A 19,370-nucleotide genomic window follows, 5' to 3' on the forward strand; every position below is an offset into this window, starting at 1 on the left:
TCGCCTCCTGGCTTCTCGGCTGTTTTCTTGCTGTGGCAAAAGTGAAAACAATTAAGATAAAAGTAGAACTTTCGCCTGCCGTTCCGAAGCCGCTGGAGTTCTTCGCTGGCAGCGCTCTTTCTCAGCGTCGCCTCCGTGGTCTGCCTGTCGCTCCAACTCCGCAGGACCACCAGTCGCTCCGCGTTGTAGTTATTAAATCTCTCGAGCTCCTACAATGGCCGACCTGCCACCATTTCCCTTCACCGGAACTCTATGTCAAGACACTGTCCTTGGTTAGGTGGCATGGGGCCACCTAATTAACTAATTAACTGCTGGTAGCTGCATGGACAAACCCTCGCCAGTTCCACCTCTCTCCTGTGATGACCAATATTGTAGTTCTTCCAAGGGCAGTCTTGATTGTTTTTTTCAACCAGTCCATCCACCTGTCTTCCCCTTCCCCTACTTTCCTCAACCTTGTCAGGTGTAGCTGCATTCTCTAGTCTGGTGTTTCTTACTGGATTCCAAGTAGACATTAAGTCCAAGGGCTGTCTCATTTACATTATCTTTCCTTTCTTTTGAGGAGGAGAAAAAGCCAAATTTACCCTGTCTGGCAGCCTAGTGATTGACCGTCAAGTAACCTTCCCTGAGCAAACACCAAAGCCACTGGAATCACCCATCTCCAATGCCTTCTCTTACCTTGTGCTGCTGCATTATTGGAACATTGCTATACCTGGTATATGAAAGTAAGGAAAAGTCCTGCACTGAAGCATCCTTCTAAGCCAATGTTTCTCAACCTTAGCAACTTTAAGATGTGTGGACTTCAACTCCCAGCATTCCCCAGCCAGCCATGCTGGCTGGGGAATGCTGGGAGTTGAAGTCCACACATCTTAAAGTTGCTAAGGTTGAGAAACACTGTTCTGAGCCCTCCCATCTGAGGACCACTTTGACACATCTTTTTAAAAGGAGGATGAATTAATCCAAAAAAGGAGAAACATCCCAAGCTATGAGTGTCTCCTCTTCCTTCTGAAGAACCATCTCTTTCTATGCCTGCTATGCTATCAAACTTGCTGAATGCCCTGCTATTTGGGGCAACCATTTGTTTCTCTGCCCCAAAGGGTGACATTTGTTCTGCTTTCACAGCAAGTTGCAGGTTGTCCCAAAGTTTGCAAAGGGAAGGGGTGAAGAGGCATCGGCCAGTTCCTGTAGGACAAGTCTAGCAGTGCCTTCAGATCTTGAGGTCTAGGTGCTGCCTCTGGGCATAGGGATAGTCCATCTCTACATGCTGCACGTACGGGAGCAACAATGAGAGGAGACATTTGTCTCCTATGTGTGGGCTTCCTAGGTGCATCTCCCCTAGCCCAAGGCTTGGAGAAAGAGCCAGATCTTGTTTAAAGGAGAACAAGGCTGGCTCTATTTGAATCTAAGGGTGGGAAGGTGTTCCAGAGGGCAGGTGCTAGGACAAGGAAGCCACGCTTCCTGGATATCATCAGATGACATTGTGTAATGGATGGGACCCAGAGCAAACCGTCTCTGATCTTCAAGGATGGGCAGAAACACAGATCTGGCCTCCATTCCTGCTTTAAGCTTTGAGGTCAAATTATTCACAGCTCACAACCCTAGCTTTTTTTTTTTTTTTTTTGCTGAATAACCTTTGGCACTTAATAGCTGAATTCACAATGCTCAGTTAGGTCTGTCAAAGGCAGTGTGGCTATATTTGCACAAGGGGCCAATTAGTTTTAGCCTTGGTTAGTGCATGTGTGTGTGTGTTGCTTGGTGTGCTATGCAAATGAAGCCTGCTTGATTAGCATATTTTTCAACCGAGTACGTGAAACCAGGACATGAGTTAGTTCAGTAACAGAGCCCAGCTCCATTTCTGCAAGATGCTTAACCAGCTCTCATAAAGACCTAAGAGATGCATTTGCACAGCATGCTAAGTTAGGTTAATAGAAATGAAGCGGGCAGCAGAAGTGCCTAGAGCACTAGGCTACACACGCGGTCTCTACCGATTTCACCTCCTGGCTTCTCGGCTGTTTTCTTGCTGTGGCAAAGGTGAAAATAATAAAGATAAAAGTAAAACTTTCGCCTGCCGTTCCGAAGCCGCTGGAGTTGGCTAGGGGTGATTGGTGTAGATGTGTGGGCATGGCTTTGCATGGTGTACAGCCTGTATTGCTCAGTGGAGTTTGTGAACCCTGTAATCAAGATAAGCTTGTTGTGGGAATCTAGCCCCAAACTCTCCCATTGCAGATGTGCTTCCTTGGGAAACAGCCAAGGGTCATCACATTCCGTAGGTTGCATTCCTGGGTTTTTGAGATGAAAAATTGCAGCAACCCTAATTTTAACACGGGCCAAGAAACACAAAAAGAAAAAAATCTGATGGATGAATCACTCAACCTCTGCCCCATCTTTTGCCTTTAGGTATGTCACTGAGGTGTGAGGTTTGTAAACTTTCTGAGCCTGATTGTTCTGGGCCGATACAAACTTGTTATGCTTTCTTAGACCGGTGTGGGACTTTCCAATCATCAAACAGCAGAGGTAAGCACTCAAGACCACTATAGATGTCTCCCCCCTGCAGCATGGCTACATTAGTCTCTCCTACCAACACCTCTGCAGAACATTGTTCAACTGGAACCTCAGCCAGATTTTCATGAATGTATCTGGAGGTGGCATGAGCAGCCTATGGCATTAGGGGCCATCCTGCAATCTCCCAAGTTTTCTACCCCCACCTCACCCTTTAGCAAAAAATGACTTCAAATCTCACCAGGTTGGTAACCTTTTGAGACTGCAGCCATCTTACCTTAAGATTTCACGTATGTACATATCTTAACATTACACAGAGAGCTTTCCCCATTTGCACCTCCATCTTTTCTTCATCCCGCCTTAAAATGTCCAAGTTTTCTTCTGGGACCTTCCAATGTTTTAAGCCAAACTTTTAATTTTTAGCCTACAAATGGTACTGCTTAATGCACAGTTTTTCACATCTGTGTGAAAATATGGAAATCAAATGGTCTTTTAATATAAATTTACACATACTGTTGGATTTTTAGATATTTCTATTAGAATGTGCTTTTTTTGGTAAAGGAAATATCTAAAAATCCAACAGTATGTGTAAATTTATATTAAAAGACCATTTCTTGGTTTTGCTGTTGAATTTTCTTTTGTAAAGCAAAATTATAAACATAAGCTGCTATTATTATTATTATTATTATTATTATTATTATTATTATTATTATTATTATTATCCTTGTGAGCCTCTTTCAGATTTGCCCTTTTTACAGGTTTATCCTTTATTTTTTTCCAAGAAATATGGTCACTGTAGCTATACTCTCTCCAAAAAATGCCTTAACCATCTACCAAACTCCTGTTTTTTTTGCCACCCTAGGCCAGTGTTTCTCAACCTTGGCAACTTTAAAGAAGTGTAGACTTCAACTCCCAGAATTCCCCAGCCAGCATGCCAGCTGGGGAATTCTGGGAATTGAAGTCCACACTTCTTAAAGTTGCTAAGGTTGAGAAACACTGGCCTAGGCTAACTCAGCCCCACTCCTACATTGGCACTATGTTCCATTGACACCAAGCTTTCTGATCTGGTGTTTTATTTTGCTGTTGTGTCTTTTGGATAGGGTGGAAGGTGTCTCTAGCTACAGCTGGTCAGCCTCATGGCTACCCTATAGAATTGAAACATTTCTCTGTCCTTGATAATCACAGGAGGAAAATTTCTGACAAGAAAAGCCTGTGTCCAATCTAGTAGCTGCAATACAAACGTCACCATTCTTAACCTTGGTGCAGTAGGAACCGTCTCATCCAGGCTGACCTGTTGCCATGGTCTTAGTTGCCTGAGGAGTTTGCCCCCCTGTATGTATGCCATTCTCTAATTCCATCTTTCTTCCTGATTATCACTGCATTATTAACGTTTGAAAATCTCCATTGCAGTCTGTGGCCAGAACCATGTGCCATTCCAAAGAATAAGGGCAACAAATACACTAAAATACTTTATGCAAAAGTAAGATATAAACTATTAGGAAAAGTATTACACAGTGTTTCCCAACCGGGGTAACTTTAAGATGCGTGGACTTCACTGCTCAGAATTCCCCAGCCAGTATGGCCATTGCTAAGAATTCCTAGAGTTGAAATCCACACATCTCTAGGTTGCCCAGCTTTGTTTGTTTGTTTATAGGACTTATATGGCCGCCTAGCTCTTACAGTGACTCTAGGTGGCTCACAACAATCCAGAAAACATAGTTAAAAACATACCCTTCCTCCCAGGCACCAAACCAAACATCCTTACAACTCTGCCCCCCCCCCTCCCCGCATCCTAGTCCAATGCTCGAGGGAAGAGCCATGTCCTTGCAGCCCTCCGGAAGGCTAAAAGGGTAGGGATCCCTCTGATCTTCAGTGGGAGGCTGTTCCAAGGGGCTGGGGCAGCCCCTGAGAAGGCACACTTTTGAGGTTCCATCAGACAGCAACATATAAGGGAAGGGACCTGGAGCGCCCTCACCCTATCTAACCTAGTAGGATGGGCAGATACCCTCAGGAAGAGGCAGTCTGACAAGTAACCTGGTCCTGTGCTATTTGGGGGTTTAAAGGTGATAACCAGCACCTTGAATTGCACCCAGAAAGCAAATGGAAGCCAGTGCAGTTCACCCAGCAGAGGTGTTACTCAGGTGAACTGCGAGACACCCAAAACTATGCATGTCCCTGCATTCTGGAGCAGTTGCAGCTTCCAGATGGTCTTCAAGGGCAGCCCCATGTAGAGCACATTGCAGTAATCCAAATGGGAGGTGACTAAGGCATGGGTGACTGTGAGCAAGGTTGGGAAATACTGGTCTAAACAATGCTGATTGTCACCATTAAAGCCTTGCATGGTTCAGGATCTGGATATTTGCAGGACTGACTTTTCCCAGTAGTATTTACCCATCCAGTAAGATCTAATAGGGTGGGCTCATTCTGTATCTCATACTCAGGGGCTGCCATTTTCTTTAAAAAAACAACCACAACATGCAAGACTTATATTTACAGACATACGTACATCAATAAGGTGAAGCCACAATTCACTACAATCATCCATGCTGGATCTATATTCATCAACAATTCTGCAAGCCATTGAAGAGTTGGAGCCATATATAGTACTGGTGTTCCCAATGTTGACCATTAAGTCCTTTGTTTGGAAGTCTATTTTCTTTGTCCAGAAGTCAACTCCCATGCGATAGAGATAGAATGTAAACATCTGAATGGGACTACCGTTTTCAGGATCACGGAAGCAAATCTTTCCAACTATTGTCCCTATTCTATGGAACAGCACTTCCACAAATACTCAAATGGCCCCATCCCTCCTAGTTTTTAGGAGGATCGTTAAAACATGGCTATTTCATCAGGCCTTGGGAGATGGAACGGTGAAATCTGCTCCCTCTAGCAGTACAAGTTCTTTTGTTTGGTGGTTGTGGAATGGACTAGATTCCAAGTGTATGTGTTGCCTTCTATTTCTATCTATTACTGCATTTAGGAATTGTGGCTCTGTGATTTTATTGTATGCTTTAACCAATCTGATAAAGATTGGAACGTATGTAGGGTTACCAGATGTCCGACAAAAGGAGGACTGCCCTCCTTTTTGTTTTCATGTTCTCTATCCGTCCGGCATAGCCTAAAACTAAAACATTGCCTGGCTTTTTGAGTGTTTTTTTTTAGCCCCCCCCCCCCGACTGTTTTCACAACAGTAGTCATTCAAACTTTCCTGTATTGTGACCTTGTAAATTGTCTGCTTCTTTCTTTCCCTGGTTGTTGGTGGGCAGACTTGACAGCCTAGATTGACTTTGTTTAATTTATTTCCTGATTCTAGCAATCGGCTTCAATCCAGCCCTTCAAACCTATGAACCCTGCAGTTTGTAGATCACATAACTGATCATACATTTCTATGGTGAAGTTTGAAGAGCGTGTCATCATCAATTCTCTGTTATTGCTAACATATGTTCTTGAAAACAAAGACTTGTTGGAAAAATATTGCGATCGAAAAACCAGTCTTTCTGATGCTGTAATTTCATATACGTGTAGGCCTAAGTTGTTTTTTTTTGCAGTTTTTGCTGCAATTTTTGTCGCAGATGCCAAGACAGTGAAACAGTGTGTCCTCCTTTTCCTCTCATTTGTCCTCCTTCCCAAATGTCTGTGTCCTCCTTTTTGGATATCTGGTAACCCTAGATGTATGCCACTCAGCGTTGGCTTTAATTGGAGCAGTTTACAAGCCCAGCAAAATAAAAGAAACAGAATAATTTGCAAAGCTCCAGACCATTAAGCAAGGGCTGCAAAATAACTACGACTACTAAAATGCATGGGATTATTATTTATTTGATTTATATCCCACCTTTATTTTGTATATAATGGCAGTGTACATCATGTTCCCTCTTCCTATCTTTCCCACAATAACAGCCCTGTGAGGTGGGTTGGGCTGAGAAAGAGGGACTGCCCCAAGGTCACCAATTCAGCTTCTGTCTCTGAAGCAGGAATGGAAATCATGGTCTCCTGGTTCCTAGTTCAATCACCAAACCACTGTTGAGCCAGCCAAGAGTTTGCTATGCAAAGGTATCTTCACCAAAGCCAAGGTTGGGATCAAGAGACCTAAATGATTTTCCCCGTATTGTTCCAACTCGGGCATGATGGTGTCATTTATTTTATGCAGTTCCACCTCTCAACACAACACTGAATGGGAAGAAATGCAAAAGCTGTTCTTCTACAGGAAGTACTTTTTGCTTTTGGGAAGAGTTCATTAACTGCAGAGGAGAACAGACGTACTGCCTTGAGATAGCTGGACTTGCCGACTGGGGCGGATTTGGCACCCTGGAAACGAAAGGTAACTAATCTCTCTCCTCCTTTTCTTTCTTTTTCACACTTACTTTCTTTTTCTCTCTCTCCCACAGACCTAGCCAATGCCACAATCCGTTTTCCCCAGGATCATGCTGCAGCTGCAGGGGACGCCTGTGCGATCCCAGAGGAAGATGTGGCTGCGTGAAGGAGTTGCCAACAGGTGCTCTGGGCATGCTCCTCTACTGCTCAAAGTATACTTTGTGCTGCTGAATGCAGCCACAGCATTCCCAGGTCTTTGAGTCAAACAAGGTTAATTATTTGGGGTGATTACTCAGTGTGAATCTCACTTTATAGTGCTGGCTTTCACTCGCAAAGCTGTCTGTGGCTCTGGGCCAAGTCAGCTAAAGGCATCCCTTCACCAGAGGTGTATACAGGCAGTCCTCACTTAACAATCATTTGTTTAGTGATGGTTCGGACTTATGACGGTGCTGAAAAAACAACTTATGCCCAGTCCCCCCATTTACGACTGTCACAGCGTCCCCGCAGTCATGTGATCACAATTTGGGCATTTGGCAACAGGTTCACATTTATGACTGTTGCGGCATCCCGTGGTCACATGATCACCATTTTTGACCTTCCTGGCCAGCTTCTGGCAAGCAAAATCAATGGGAAACTGCATGCTTCATTTAAGAGCCATATGGTTTGCTTAATGCCCACAGTGATTTGATTAATGGCCACCGTAAATAAGGTCATAAAATTGGGTCAGATTCACTTAGTGACCGCTTTGCTTAGCAATCAAAATTCCAGGCCCAATTGTGTTCGTTAAGCGAGCACTACCTGAAACCCCTGTGGCATGAAAAAGGGTATGTGCACCCTAAGCCAGGCATGGAGCCCCCAGAAGCTTCTCCAAAGCTTACCTGCACATGCTGAAAGGGGCAGGCTATCAAAGACATGGGGAGTCATCCTGCCAGCTCTATAAATTAATTTCAATAATAATGTCACAGCAGGCAGGATGTGGAACGGCTGGGAATTCCAGGATGGTTGGCTAGTCTGGGGGGAAAAAATCTGAAGGCTGCCTTTTGTAATTGTCTCCACAGATGAGCCAATCTCCACGAGAGAGTTTGCCTTCAAGGGCTGCGTCAACCAAGCGTTCTGTGAGGCATTTCATGAGGGATCTGTCTACTTCGGCACGCTGTTTCTAATGGGTGCAGGAAGCTGCAAGCCAGCCCCTGAGAACGCAACAGCTGTGCAATCACATGGATCCTTCCTACTGGTGTTTGCTGGATTCTTATTTGTTGAGATCCTCGCTTGATGATTTCCCTCCAGCACCTGAATCCTGCTTGAGACACTTTCTCCTTGTCAATTTCTTTGGCCCTTAAGCCTTATGCAGATTGTAGTTTTTATAGAATATGAAGAATTCAGATGATATAAAAATATATAAATGGTCATTTCTTTTGCGCCCTTGTGGCCCTCCAGAAGGATCAAAACAAGGTGGGACTCAGTTGCTATTATAAAACAGTGATTAAGGGAAACAAATATTGACCCATGGTGGATAAAGGAAGCATTGCAGGCTGCATGGTTTAGAAGGTGATCAGTCACCGAAACCTCTTTTTCTGGTGAGGCGATTCTGGTGGACAGCAGCTCATACAATTTGGCTGTGTTTGGAGCAGATACTGTACTTAACCAGGTCAGAAAAGACTTAGCAATGGCGTTTGTGTAACATGTTCATGGCTAATCTTGGCTAGTTTTGATGTATCTCAGTGGGTTGTGAAAGCTCAGCCAGTGTGGTTAATTTAAGCTTCCATGTTCTGAACAAATGCAAAATATGAGTTAACTCAATAAGCAGGTGATCTGAAGCTTACCCATGTTCTCTGTGCATATTCAAGAGATCATCTGTTAGACAAGAAAAACAGTTAACCAATCCCATATGGATATAGAACGGTGTGATCTCTCTCTCTCTCTCTCTCTCTCTCTCTATCATCTCTGCATCCACATTCTAGCCAGCTTTACACAAGAACCTGAAGCATCACCATATCTGGTAGGAGAATATTGATTACTTTTTCCATGCCCATGAACTTAGTGTTATTGTTTCTGGACATACAAATAACTAGATTACAATAAGGTGGGCAGTTGAGATAAGCCAGTTCTCTTTTACTAAAACCTCAAGGAAGGCTGAGCTATTTGCAAGAAAGATCAGCAGTTGCCCTGGGCTGATGGTGGCTCCAACTATGTAGGCCTATATTTAGCACATGGCATGGCATGACAAAAGTCAGACACAAATTGGCAATGGTGCCAAGTAGAGACATCAAGGGGAAGGAGAAGCAGCAATGACAGGAGAGCATTTCTCCAGCTGGATAGCCTATGGTTGCATCTGCAGCAAACCCCAATGGTGTCAAAATGACAACGTGGGTGACGATGTCATCATGCAAATGCTACCATTATATACTTGTGTCTTGATTTCCAGTGCAAGTATATGAGTTGTGGCATTCCTATGTCGTCATGCTGGCATCATCATTTGACCCCCTTCCCTGGACACCCATGCCGATGGAGTGAGCTCTAGAAGCTGATGATATAAAAAGAAATGGAGTGTGTACTACCTCATATTTCCTGATTCGTTCCCCAAGTTCCTTAGGAAAGGATCCTTGTCCTCCCTAAGTCGATCTTGTATCCACGATTTTCTCCCAGAAGGACTCTGTAGAGGCCTCTAACTTGCTCAGAGGTTAGGTAGATACTGTGTTGGACTGTTCTCAGAAAATGGTGGTTGCAAAGACGGTCAGGGACTTGAACATAGTTCTATGCCAGAACCTGGGGCTCCAGGTGTGTGATGGAGCCCATTTCTGGTTACATTGAGGGATGTTTTTATGATTTTCTGGCTGCTGTGTGTTTTATTCTTTGTTTTATTTTTGTATCTTTATATATATATGTTACTTATTTTAATGTTGTGAGCTACCCAGAGTATGTCTTTGTGATGGGCAGCCATATAAATTGATTGAATAAATAAATTTAAAAAATCAAATCTTTTATGGGTAACTGGGAGCCAGTAAAACCTGTTTCATCACTGCTGGAAATAGGTTGTCTGTGCGTGAGTGCTTGGGTGATGCATGTTGATGAATGTCACTTATTGTATAAAGATTGTGTTTCCTCCAGGCGTTGCTAACCAAGTTCTTCACTGACTGGTGTGATATGGAGAGCCCTGACATCCTTTATCTTGTATTTTCTCCTCCCCTCCCAGTCTGACCTCATGTTAGATACAGCAGAGCAGTGTTTGTCAGCCTTGGCAACTTTCAGATGTGTGGACTACAGCTCCCAGAATTCCCCAGCCAGTGTCGTGTTCACTGTTTCAATGTGCATTGTACATCGTAACGTTTCACATGCCATGGTGCTGACGCGTGTTTCTGTTGGGAGGGAGCTGCTGTGAAACCTTGTGCCAAGCTCTGTGTCTAGGTTCGTTTCAATGGAATGTGTTTGGGTTAAGTTCTGTGTTCAAGGACTTTTCCCGCAGACCAGCAGAAGCCGTTGGGAGCACCAGGGATTGTGAACTTGGGAAGATTCTACGGGGGGAGGGATCTCCTTTGCACCGGAGGGGTTTTTAGTTTGCTTTTGGCGTGCTTTTTCCATTCTCAGCTTTCTCTGTGATCCTGCATACTATTCTTTAATAAATCAGATATCTTTGTGAATCTGCTCATGAGTCTGATGGTGTTTTAGCATAGGCATTCATTACAGCCAGCCAACTGGGAGTTGAAGCCCACACATCTGACAGTCGCTAAGGCTGAGAAACACTGTTCCACAGGAAAGCATGATAGAAATCTACCAAATGAATAAAAGAAATGAAATTAATGTCTTCATCCAAGACTAGCTTTCATATAACCATTCCAATCCCAAAACTTTCTTTGGGAAGGAAGCCATAGCTAAAATAAAGCAAAAAACAAAGACAAAAAACAAACAACCCAATCCTACACTTTGACTTGCTCATTTATTTATTTATTTTTAGGACTTAATCAGCAGGAAGCATCACAACTTAAAAATGTAAGTTTCCATTCAGAGTCGTTTCGATGAGGCAGGCTCTATCTCATGGAATTGCTGGCATTCAGGTTCCAAAACGATTACAGTATTAATTAGGGGATTCCAGTTTGGTTGCATCCCTACATTCAAGCTTCATCAGATAATTTGTATGTCCTTTATGGGCTGTATCATTCAAAGTCACCAAGGGACAGGAAGAAACACAGCCTCCGATATTATAAATGATGTTTTCATCTGTAGAAAAAACAGCAAGATATGTGTCAGGCAAACCTGTAGGAGTTCTTCTCTTACTCTAGTAAAGTCACTAATCAAGTTCCCCACAAGTTAGCTTCTGGGGATGTTTGCAGATTCTAAGATTCCAAGACCCCAAGGTCTTTTTACGGAAGCCAATTGAAGATGATCGCCCATCCAAGATTCCTTGGGAGGTTCTCCCTTTCCCAAACGGATGGGAATTGGGATGGCCGTGTACCAGAGACGGATCATGTTTGCCAGTGATACTTTGAGTGTCATCTTTTGCTGTGTACTGTGTACTGACTGGCTGTGTTCTCACCACGTCCTTTCCAAGTTCAGCTGCCAGCCTTGCAACTGCACTTCCATTGCATACTAAACTGGGATAGTTTTAAGCTCAGTTCATTATTCTTACTTCTTAGTGAACTAAGACCATGCACTCCCTTTACTGCTCAAGGTATGCACAGCCCCAGAGAAATGGGTTAATTCATTAACGAGCTCAGAAGCATTCAAAAGCATGGTCAAAAAAATCAAGATGGCATGCGTGATCATGCAACGGAACCCCATCCCTTTTTATGTGCACTCTACACAAGCATTCAAACCAGTGTTTGGTTTGGAGATTAGGGAAAATTGAACTGGCTAATACTGATCAAAGTAACTCAGATCAGTCTTGCTCTGCCAGAATTCAGTATTCTATTGTTGGCTTGCGCCCAACTTAATAAGCAGATTTTGAATGAAACATCTACATAAAAATCTTGGTGGATGGTCAGAACCAAAATCTTGACAGTCTTTGGTTTCCAATTGATCTCTGCCATGGCATCAATCTCTTTTGTCAGACTTTGAGGTTTGCTCTGGTTCCCAAAGGCTGGATTCAGGAAATGACACCATGACTGAAAAATTTGAGATGCTGGCCACAATAGTGAGATCAAAGCTCCGCCTCTTTTTTATGTGTGTCGCAAAAAGAGAAGAAAACCAGGTAGAGCTTCAACCGCACCTCCGTGACCACCCTCTTGACCCAGGGGAATCTTTGATCCTGCAGCACATCTGGCTGGATTGAAACTGGTGTGAAGCACTGATCATCGGATGAAGCCTACACTCACACGATATTCTGAACAGGCCAGTGGGATCCCAGCAGCCACATCCACTAGTTCTGCTAAGCCTGATCAGGTTAAAACGGGATCAGCTCTCTTATTGGCTGAGGGGCTCATGTCAGCATCGGTCCCTTGGTTCAAGGTATTACGCAACACCCCCGTGCCCAGTTGCCACATTAAACACGTTGGGTGAACACACTCTCCCACCCTGGCTTCATACTCTTTATAGCCACCTTGTCAAGAGATGTCATCATTACACAAATGAATGCCACACATAGTGGTGGAACTGTAGACTTTGGACTTAGTGGCTGTTGCCTTTGCACCTTAGAAAAGCATCTTTATTATTTCTCCTGCTACCAAATATTGCAAATGAGCTGGGCCCTTCTTGGGGTCCATTTCTATTCTGCTTTGGAGGGCTCTGAGTATTTGCCTGTAAATCTTCCACTGATGGCATCCTGCCTTGCATGATTGCTGCCACCCACAATAAATTTAAATTTAAAAACTTACAATGACTGTCTCGTTGTCCCACGAGATTAAGGCACTTATCTTCAGGTCCTCTGCAGTCAACTTCATGTTTAATGCCATTATCAGTAAAAAGACCAAAACCTCCAGAACAACGGAACCCATTTGGGGGGAGGAGGGTTGATCCTAAAAAAAAAAAAGAGGGAGGGAGTGAAAGATCAGCAGAAAATTCATCCCTGCATCCATGCCAAGGATCTGTGAGTTTGGTGGACTCTCCTGCTCCTTTTTTCAAAATGGCATGCATTTACTGTGCTTTGTAAACTTTGAAATACCCTTACCAAAACATTAACCAAATACAATTTCTCTCCTCTGACATTCCTGCTCATGGCAGGAATGGTTGGAGGTGGGGAGTGGGAAGAGCCGGATCTCCTAACTGAGCGCCATCGAGGCACAAATGACCAGGCTCAAATTATCCCACTTTGGACATATGATGTGAGGACCCACCTCTCTGGAGAAGGCTGTAATGCTGGGAAAGGTGGAAGGAACGAGAAGAAGAGGATGAACAGCAGCAAGGGGGATGGACTTAGTTACAGTGGCGGTGGGGGCACTGTTGGAAGAGCTGAAGGACCAGTTAGGGACAGATCATCATGGAGAACATCAGTGGAACCTCCCAGGATTTGCATACAAATGGGTGTAAGGAGTAGGCCTGTGTAGCAGTTGGCCCTGAAATGAACTGGAAAGGCCATTATGAAGCTCATTATGAAACTCAGTGAAGTCCTTTGTGCTGCTCCAACTCTGCTTGAGCACTTTTAGTTCTTGCAGAAGGTCCAGAAGGTCTTTAATGAAATTAAAGCCTCTCCCCTCCTTATCAGTTTCAGAGTTGGCAAGTTGCAGCAGTGGCGAGTCTGGTCAACTGATGAATGCCAGGCCTCAACCCTGGAGCAAAACCTGAGCAAAGCGTAAAGGATTTTTGGAAGGAGGGTAGGCTAAGGAGAAACGTAAGAAATGCTGCATTACAAGTAAGAAAAGATGACACTTCCAAAGCTTCTAAAAAGTTACAGAAAATTTGCATATGTCAAGAGTCAAAACACCCCCAACCAGAAAGCATGGCTGAGCTATAAACCCTCCTCATTGAAAACATATCCTCCAGGACAACCTTCTGCTTCTTTTCTGTTTCATCCTTAGGTTTGCAAATTGAGGCTTACCATGGCCTGCTGTTCTTTGATACATACATACATAAAATGATTTTTCAATGTACTGTCGTAAAATGTACAAAACAAACAAGAACAAAGATAGAAAATAAGAAATAGAGATACATGAAAGAAATTGAAGAAGGAAAGGATGGGGAAAAAAACATACAATCGAAGGAAGGTTGCCCTTCCTTCTATTGAGTAATTGTCATCTTTAACGTTTTTCCAACCTCTTTGTCTCACTTTTAATTCCCACATCATCAATTTGCTTTTCTCTCCTTTCAGCAAAAGTCCATATAAGGTTTCAGTCTTTTACAAAAGGCTTTATCATTTTTTCTCTGACCAAAGTGGTCTGCTTCACCATCTCTGCAGGTTCAGTTAATTTGCAAAATCAGTTATTTCCTTGGGCTGGTGTTCTTTTGCAATAGTAAATCTTACGTTTAAGACCAACGTGAGAAGCTGAACTCATTAAACTGATACCAACATTAGGTTTGTTTGCACAACATTGACAAATTGGATATTTTTAAAAGAAATCCATAAAAGATTGTCCTCAAGGACGTTGACAGGACAAGATCAGCGTATATTGTTAGACAGTGATGGGAGGATACTGACAGGGCAGGGAGAAAGTCAGGAATCATGTCAGGTTGCCCACCAATATTACCCTCGGAAATTTGGGCTAGAGTTATATAAATTTTATATTTTTGTTAAATGTTTTTAACTTTTTAACTTTTAATTAATACTTTCCCCCTTTCTATTTCCTGGACTTCTGACACGAAATGAGATGAGACAAGACGAGACCCTCTGAAATAGGGAGGGGGTTGGGAGATCAAGTTTCTTGACCTCCTGAACAAAACATACCAGAGAGTGTGTGTTTTTCAGGAATTCTGTTTTCTTCACACTGATCTTTTTCACAGCAATTTATTCGTGCTCTGATATACCATGTATTCCCAACATTTATGTCAATCTGGCCAAGTTCACAGATGCTGGGTGAGAAACAGTTCTTACTCACGAAAGTCAGTGAAATTGGTGCTGTGAGGACGAGAAAAAAAGGAAGAGGATGTTAATTTGGAGGACTTGTGGAATTTTGAAAATGCCCCTCCGTAAGGCTGTTATCAGATTTAGCAAGGAGTATAACAGATAAATGGGACGCGGTGGTGCTGCGGGTTAAACCGCTGAGCTTCTGAACTTGCTGATCGGAAGGTCAGCGGTTCGAATCCGCGTGACGGGGTGAGCTCCTGTTGCTAGTCCCAGCTCCTGCCAACCTAGCAGTTTGAAAACATGCAAATGTGAGTAGATCAATAGGTACCGCTTTGGCGGGCAGGTAACGGCGTTCCGTGTAGTCATGCCGGCCACATGACCACGGAAGTGTCTACGGACAAACGCCGGCTCTTCGGCTTTGAAATGGAGATGAGCACCGCCCCCTAGAGTCGGACACGACTGGACTTAATGTCACGGGAAACCTTTACCTTTACCTATAACAGATAAAAGCCCTAGGAAGGAGCATTTCAAAACATCCCAGGAATGCAAGGGATGTCCTCATGCATGTGATGTTACTCGTCTCCCCCTGCCATTCTTCAGCAGACACCTCTCATCATGTAGCAGACAAGGCCTATTTTCTTCTTATTAAGAAGTTATGAATCGGTAATGAAGGCATTCGTGCTCAGCCCAGTCACTGCACAGATTATATTCACACAACACCATTAATCGCTTTATTGAATTGTGCCGGTAAATGGCTTGAGTCTGCCAAGACGTTAAGCCACGAGAAAGCAAACTCCCACCGAGCATGTGAACAAATACAACTACAAGCCCGTGGCCAATTTAGATTACTTCATTGTGTGCACTCAAGCTATAATTAGTAAATCAGTTTCCCAGACCAAGAGGGTCAGACTCAGTGTCCTTCCTCTGTTACACAGATTTGGGGAAGTAATTGCTTCTCTGCCCAGGTTATCGTACCACAGAAGAGAATTTGTACTGCTGTACTATTTTATTGTACTCCCCCCCCCCCCATTATTTTGGTTCAGATCTGGCAGGTGCAAAGAAGGTTTCATTTCTGAGGCATTATTGTTCCTCTTCCTTGCCCCCTAAGTACATTAGAATTCATTTAATTCACACCCCAATCTGTAAAACTCGGTAGGGGAGCCCCCAATGCCTTCTTTATGCTAAAGCTACATAAATTTAGGGGATGTCAGGGAAGCTGCAGGCTATCGGAAAGAGGATTGTACAATGAAGGACATGACCCTCGTTCGTATCTCAGTCACCTTGTTCCCAAGGTCAGAACGAGAAACCAGCATACTACCCATGAGGATTTCTTCGGTATCTTCTTTGCAAATTCCAAAAGAATCTCTTTTTCACCAAATGGTGGGGAATGGTTTTCAGAGGACAGAAGATGCTCCTGGCAGATTAGTTTAAGCCAGAATGAGCCGGGAGAGCCACCAGCAGGGAGCAGCACTCAATCAACCTTGGCCACGTGGCCTGGCTAATATGGGGGACAACAGCCACCAGGAAACCCCTGGGTTCTAGGTTAGAATGGAAAAGAAAAGAGAAACATCCACAAAGGAAGCCAGAGCAAACTCTTCTGTGCTGTAGCCGAGAAAATTCTATGAACAAGTACAGGTGGTGACCAGGTCAAACTAAGCTTGAGAAAGTTATTTAGCCAAAAAATGGGAACCTAGAAAAGATTTGTGTTTATTGGAAGGAAATGAGTGGAGTGATGCCTGTGCTTTTACCTTCTGAGATTTCTAGCAGGATCTTGCCACACTGCTCTTCTGGAGATACGCATTCTGTCGGATAACCGTTACACTTCTTGCCATAGTGCAAACAAGTTTCACAGCTGAGAGAGTTTCCTAAAAAGCAGAAAAAATAAAGAACGTGCCTAATTATATATGTTCTCTGATTCTTCCCCATTACTTTGAAATGTCAAGGCTCATCAGTTTGTGCTGAATCAAATTACTGAAGAGCCACATAGAATGGTGGCAACCCAGAGAGGACAAAAGAGAGTTTAGGTCTGGTAGAAGCCATGATGACACCACTCACATCATGACTTCACTGCAGCAGTCCAATCATGAAGTCATGTCGAGTTAAGAATTCGAGTGCATAATTTGCATCATTAGCACAATGACACAATGGACATGGCATCACTTGCCCCCATTCAGGTGTACAGGAATAAGACAAATGAAGCAGTGGCATCAAATAGGCTGTAATGTTCTTCATCTCTTTCTAGGGGTTTACAAGACAATGGTAACAATTACATTGGGCTCAGAAGTGGAAGAGAAACCAGTGGAAACAGCTAACTAGAGTAAACTTACCCAGAGGATCTGGTCACAGCCCCAGGCAATGTTCTTCTACCTTAATCCTTTTCGAACCAACTCACTTGTAGCAAAATCGTACATCTAACCTCCCAGCTAATTGTGTCCAGTACAATTCAAATAAATGGGAAATATTAGGCGATAGTTATCAGTCATCATGCTGCAGCAGAGTCTTGAAAGGTAAAACTTACTTGGGTATTAAGCCTGAACTGGATGTGATAACATGAGCAGGAAGGATGGGTCCTTACACAAAATTCCTGCTCCTCAAGGTTTCCAACTTTTCAACACTGAGTGGCAGGAGCTATAGAGAATTGAGGTTTGCCTGAGTTCGGGTAGAAGCCTGCACACCATCTGCATCCCTGCTTCCAGATGATTACATAAATTTCTGCTCACATCCAAGCAAATGTCTTGATGTCTACTGTTGAGCATGGATAAGTTGAGAAGATTGAAAGCAAGGCTGACCCAAGGGTAAAAGCAAGGGCAATAGAAGACTTGGAACCTGTTTGCCTCAGGACATTCTGCAGTACCAGCTCCTTACCTCCAGCTATAAAAATGAAAAGAAGACAGATGGTCTGTAGGGATTTCATGGCTCAAGTTGCCTTCTCTGGTAAGGATCAGAGCTGGATTGGATATGTAGAATTCAGCCAAGTCCTGGATTCTGCTGTCACCAGAGAAACTACAGAATATGGAAAAAACACAAGGAGTTTAAAACTGGGAAACCCCTCCCCGTAGTTTGTGTCTAGCCTACAAATCCAAAGGCAAACACAAAGTTGACTTGACCAACATCGTTTCAACTTAGCTGACCATCTGGAAAATCTGCAGTGCTGAGGACCTAGCCTTGTGAACACTTTTATTCTTTACCGTCGTTGGCACGCCACATTGGATCTTACCTGTTTACCTCCACTAGAAGCAAAGTCCAATAACAGCCACCAAGTCAACCTGCCAAGTAGCAGTTCAGTTCAGTCCTGGGACAAATGAAAGAAACAACAGGCTGGAGGTCAGTAACCAGAGAGGCACGATGATTAGTCAAACAGTTCCAGGCTCAAAGGAACATAAGCGAGGACTCGGGGGGATGAACGGCCCAAAGGTCAGGACCGGACAAGGACAACATGGCTGATTCATCCATCCATCCATCTGGACAGATCCCACCTTTCATCCAGGAGCTTAAGGAGGCATACACAGTGCCCCCTCCTCCTGTTTTTCCCTCCACAACAACAATCCTGTAAGATTGGTGAGGCTGAAAAAGAGGGACGGGCCGAAGGTCCCCCAGGGAGCTTCTGCAGCTGAGGGTCAGCTAGAACCTGGGACTCCTGGCTTTTAGATCACCTTCTTGCCCACTACATCACAATAGTTGTCAATATTATTTCAGCAACTCCCTGTCCCTACCTAAGATTTTTCTTGGTTTGTTCTCAGGTGCTTCATCTATCACAGAGGCTGCTCATCCAGGAATCATCTGGCAAGGACCACATTGTGTTGCAGATCTCACTTCAAAGTAGAGTGAAGTACTCTTGTCTTGGTATTCGTAAATCTCTTCCCTTGCTCCCCCAGGCATACGCAGATTGCCAGTTTATTATCACGCTTAACCTTAGGACAGAGGCGAGATGCCATTTGTCTCTTTCCATAGCCCCAGATAGTTCCAAAGGATTTGAAGAACTTCCTCTAGTCATTGCAAGCCAAGCCAGAGAGTGATACTCATCCTTGGACAACAATCATTCTAGTCATATTAACCTTTTTCTAGAAGAGAATGTCTGTAGCTCAGGGTTGAACTGTGAAGTTCTTGGTGTTCTCTGAGCTGGGTTGTTTGTTCATAGATGTTTCATTACCTTACTAAGTAACATCATCAGTGCGAGTGAGTGTGGGGTTTGCTCCCTGTTTATATACAGTAGCTTGCCCCGTGTCATGAGCACCGTTGTACTGATTGCGTCAGCACAACGACACTCACAACAATGCAGGGAAATGGGGCAAAGGACACGTAAATGACTAACAAAAGAAAAGCATAAAAACTCCGGCAACGACATAACGACTTTAAGTAAAAATCCCATCAAACGATACCTGGTAACAAAGGCTGACACCGGCAACGCCCGATCCAAAGCGCACACGGGACTCTCCAAAGAATCGCCGAAGATTATCACCCAGCGATAAGCCATCTCCGGCCGGAGGAGAAAGATTACGCAGACGCCCGGAGCACCGGCAGAAGCCTCGCGACCCCTCACCCACCAGCGAACGAGACATCCGGGGTTCGGGGATTGCCTAACCAATGAGGAAGGGGCGCTGACCGGCGCGAGCTATTTAAACCCCGCACCGGC

General features: G+C 44.0%; 2 protein-coding genes across 4 annotated transcripts; one reads left to right on the plus strand and one right to left on the minus strand.

Annotated features, from left to right (window-relative positions):
- Positions 1-576: 576 nt before the first annotated feature.
- LOC134503522 (phospholipase A2 inhibitor NAI-like) lies at positions 577-8,289 on the plus strand. The gene is made up of 5 exons (XM_063312324.1): positions 577-722; positions 2,395-2,511; positions 3,682-3,828; positions 6,644-6,814; positions 7,866-8,289. The coding sequence occupies exons 1-5, from the start codon at positions 662-664 to the stop codon at positions 8,078-8,080; spliced, it is 711 nt and encodes a 236-aa protein (XP_063168394.1). The 5' UTR covers positions 577-661; the 3' UTR covers positions 8,081-8,289.
- Positions 8,290-10,722: 2,433 nt separating this feature from the next.
- On the minus strand, positions 10,723-17,931 carry LOC134503321 (phospholipase A2 inhibitor LNF2-like). Of its 3 annotated transcripts, none has more exons than XM_063312091.1 (6): positions 17,849-17,931; positions 17,603-17,740; positions 16,486-16,602; positions 14,618-14,788; positions 12,615-12,755; positions 10,723-11,022 (listed from the first exon to the last, which is right to left on the minus strand). In XM_063312091.1, the coding sequence occupies exons 2-6, from the start codon at positions 17,649-17,651 to the stop codon at positions 10,880-10,882; spliced, it is 621 nt and encodes a 206-aa protein (XP_063168161.1). In that variant the 5' UTR covers positions 17,652-17,740; positions 17,849-17,931; the 3' UTR covers positions 10,723-10,879. The 3 variants fall into 3 exon arrangements, with proteins under 3 accessions (XP_063168161.1, XP_063168162.1, XP_063168159.1); XM_063312092.1 differs by having other exon boundaries at positions 17,869-17,887; XM_063312089.1 differs by having other exon boundaries at positions 17,603-17,887.
- Positions 17,932-19,370: the final 1,439 nt, after the last annotated feature.

The sequence above is a fragment of the Candoia aspera genome, chromosome 10, assembly GCF_035149785.1.
Source record: "Candoia aspera isolate rCanAsp1 chromosome 10, rCanAsp1.hap2, whole genome shotgun sequence".
NCBI lineage: Eukaryota > Metazoa > Chordata > Lepidosauria > Squamata > Boidae > Candoia > Candoia aspera.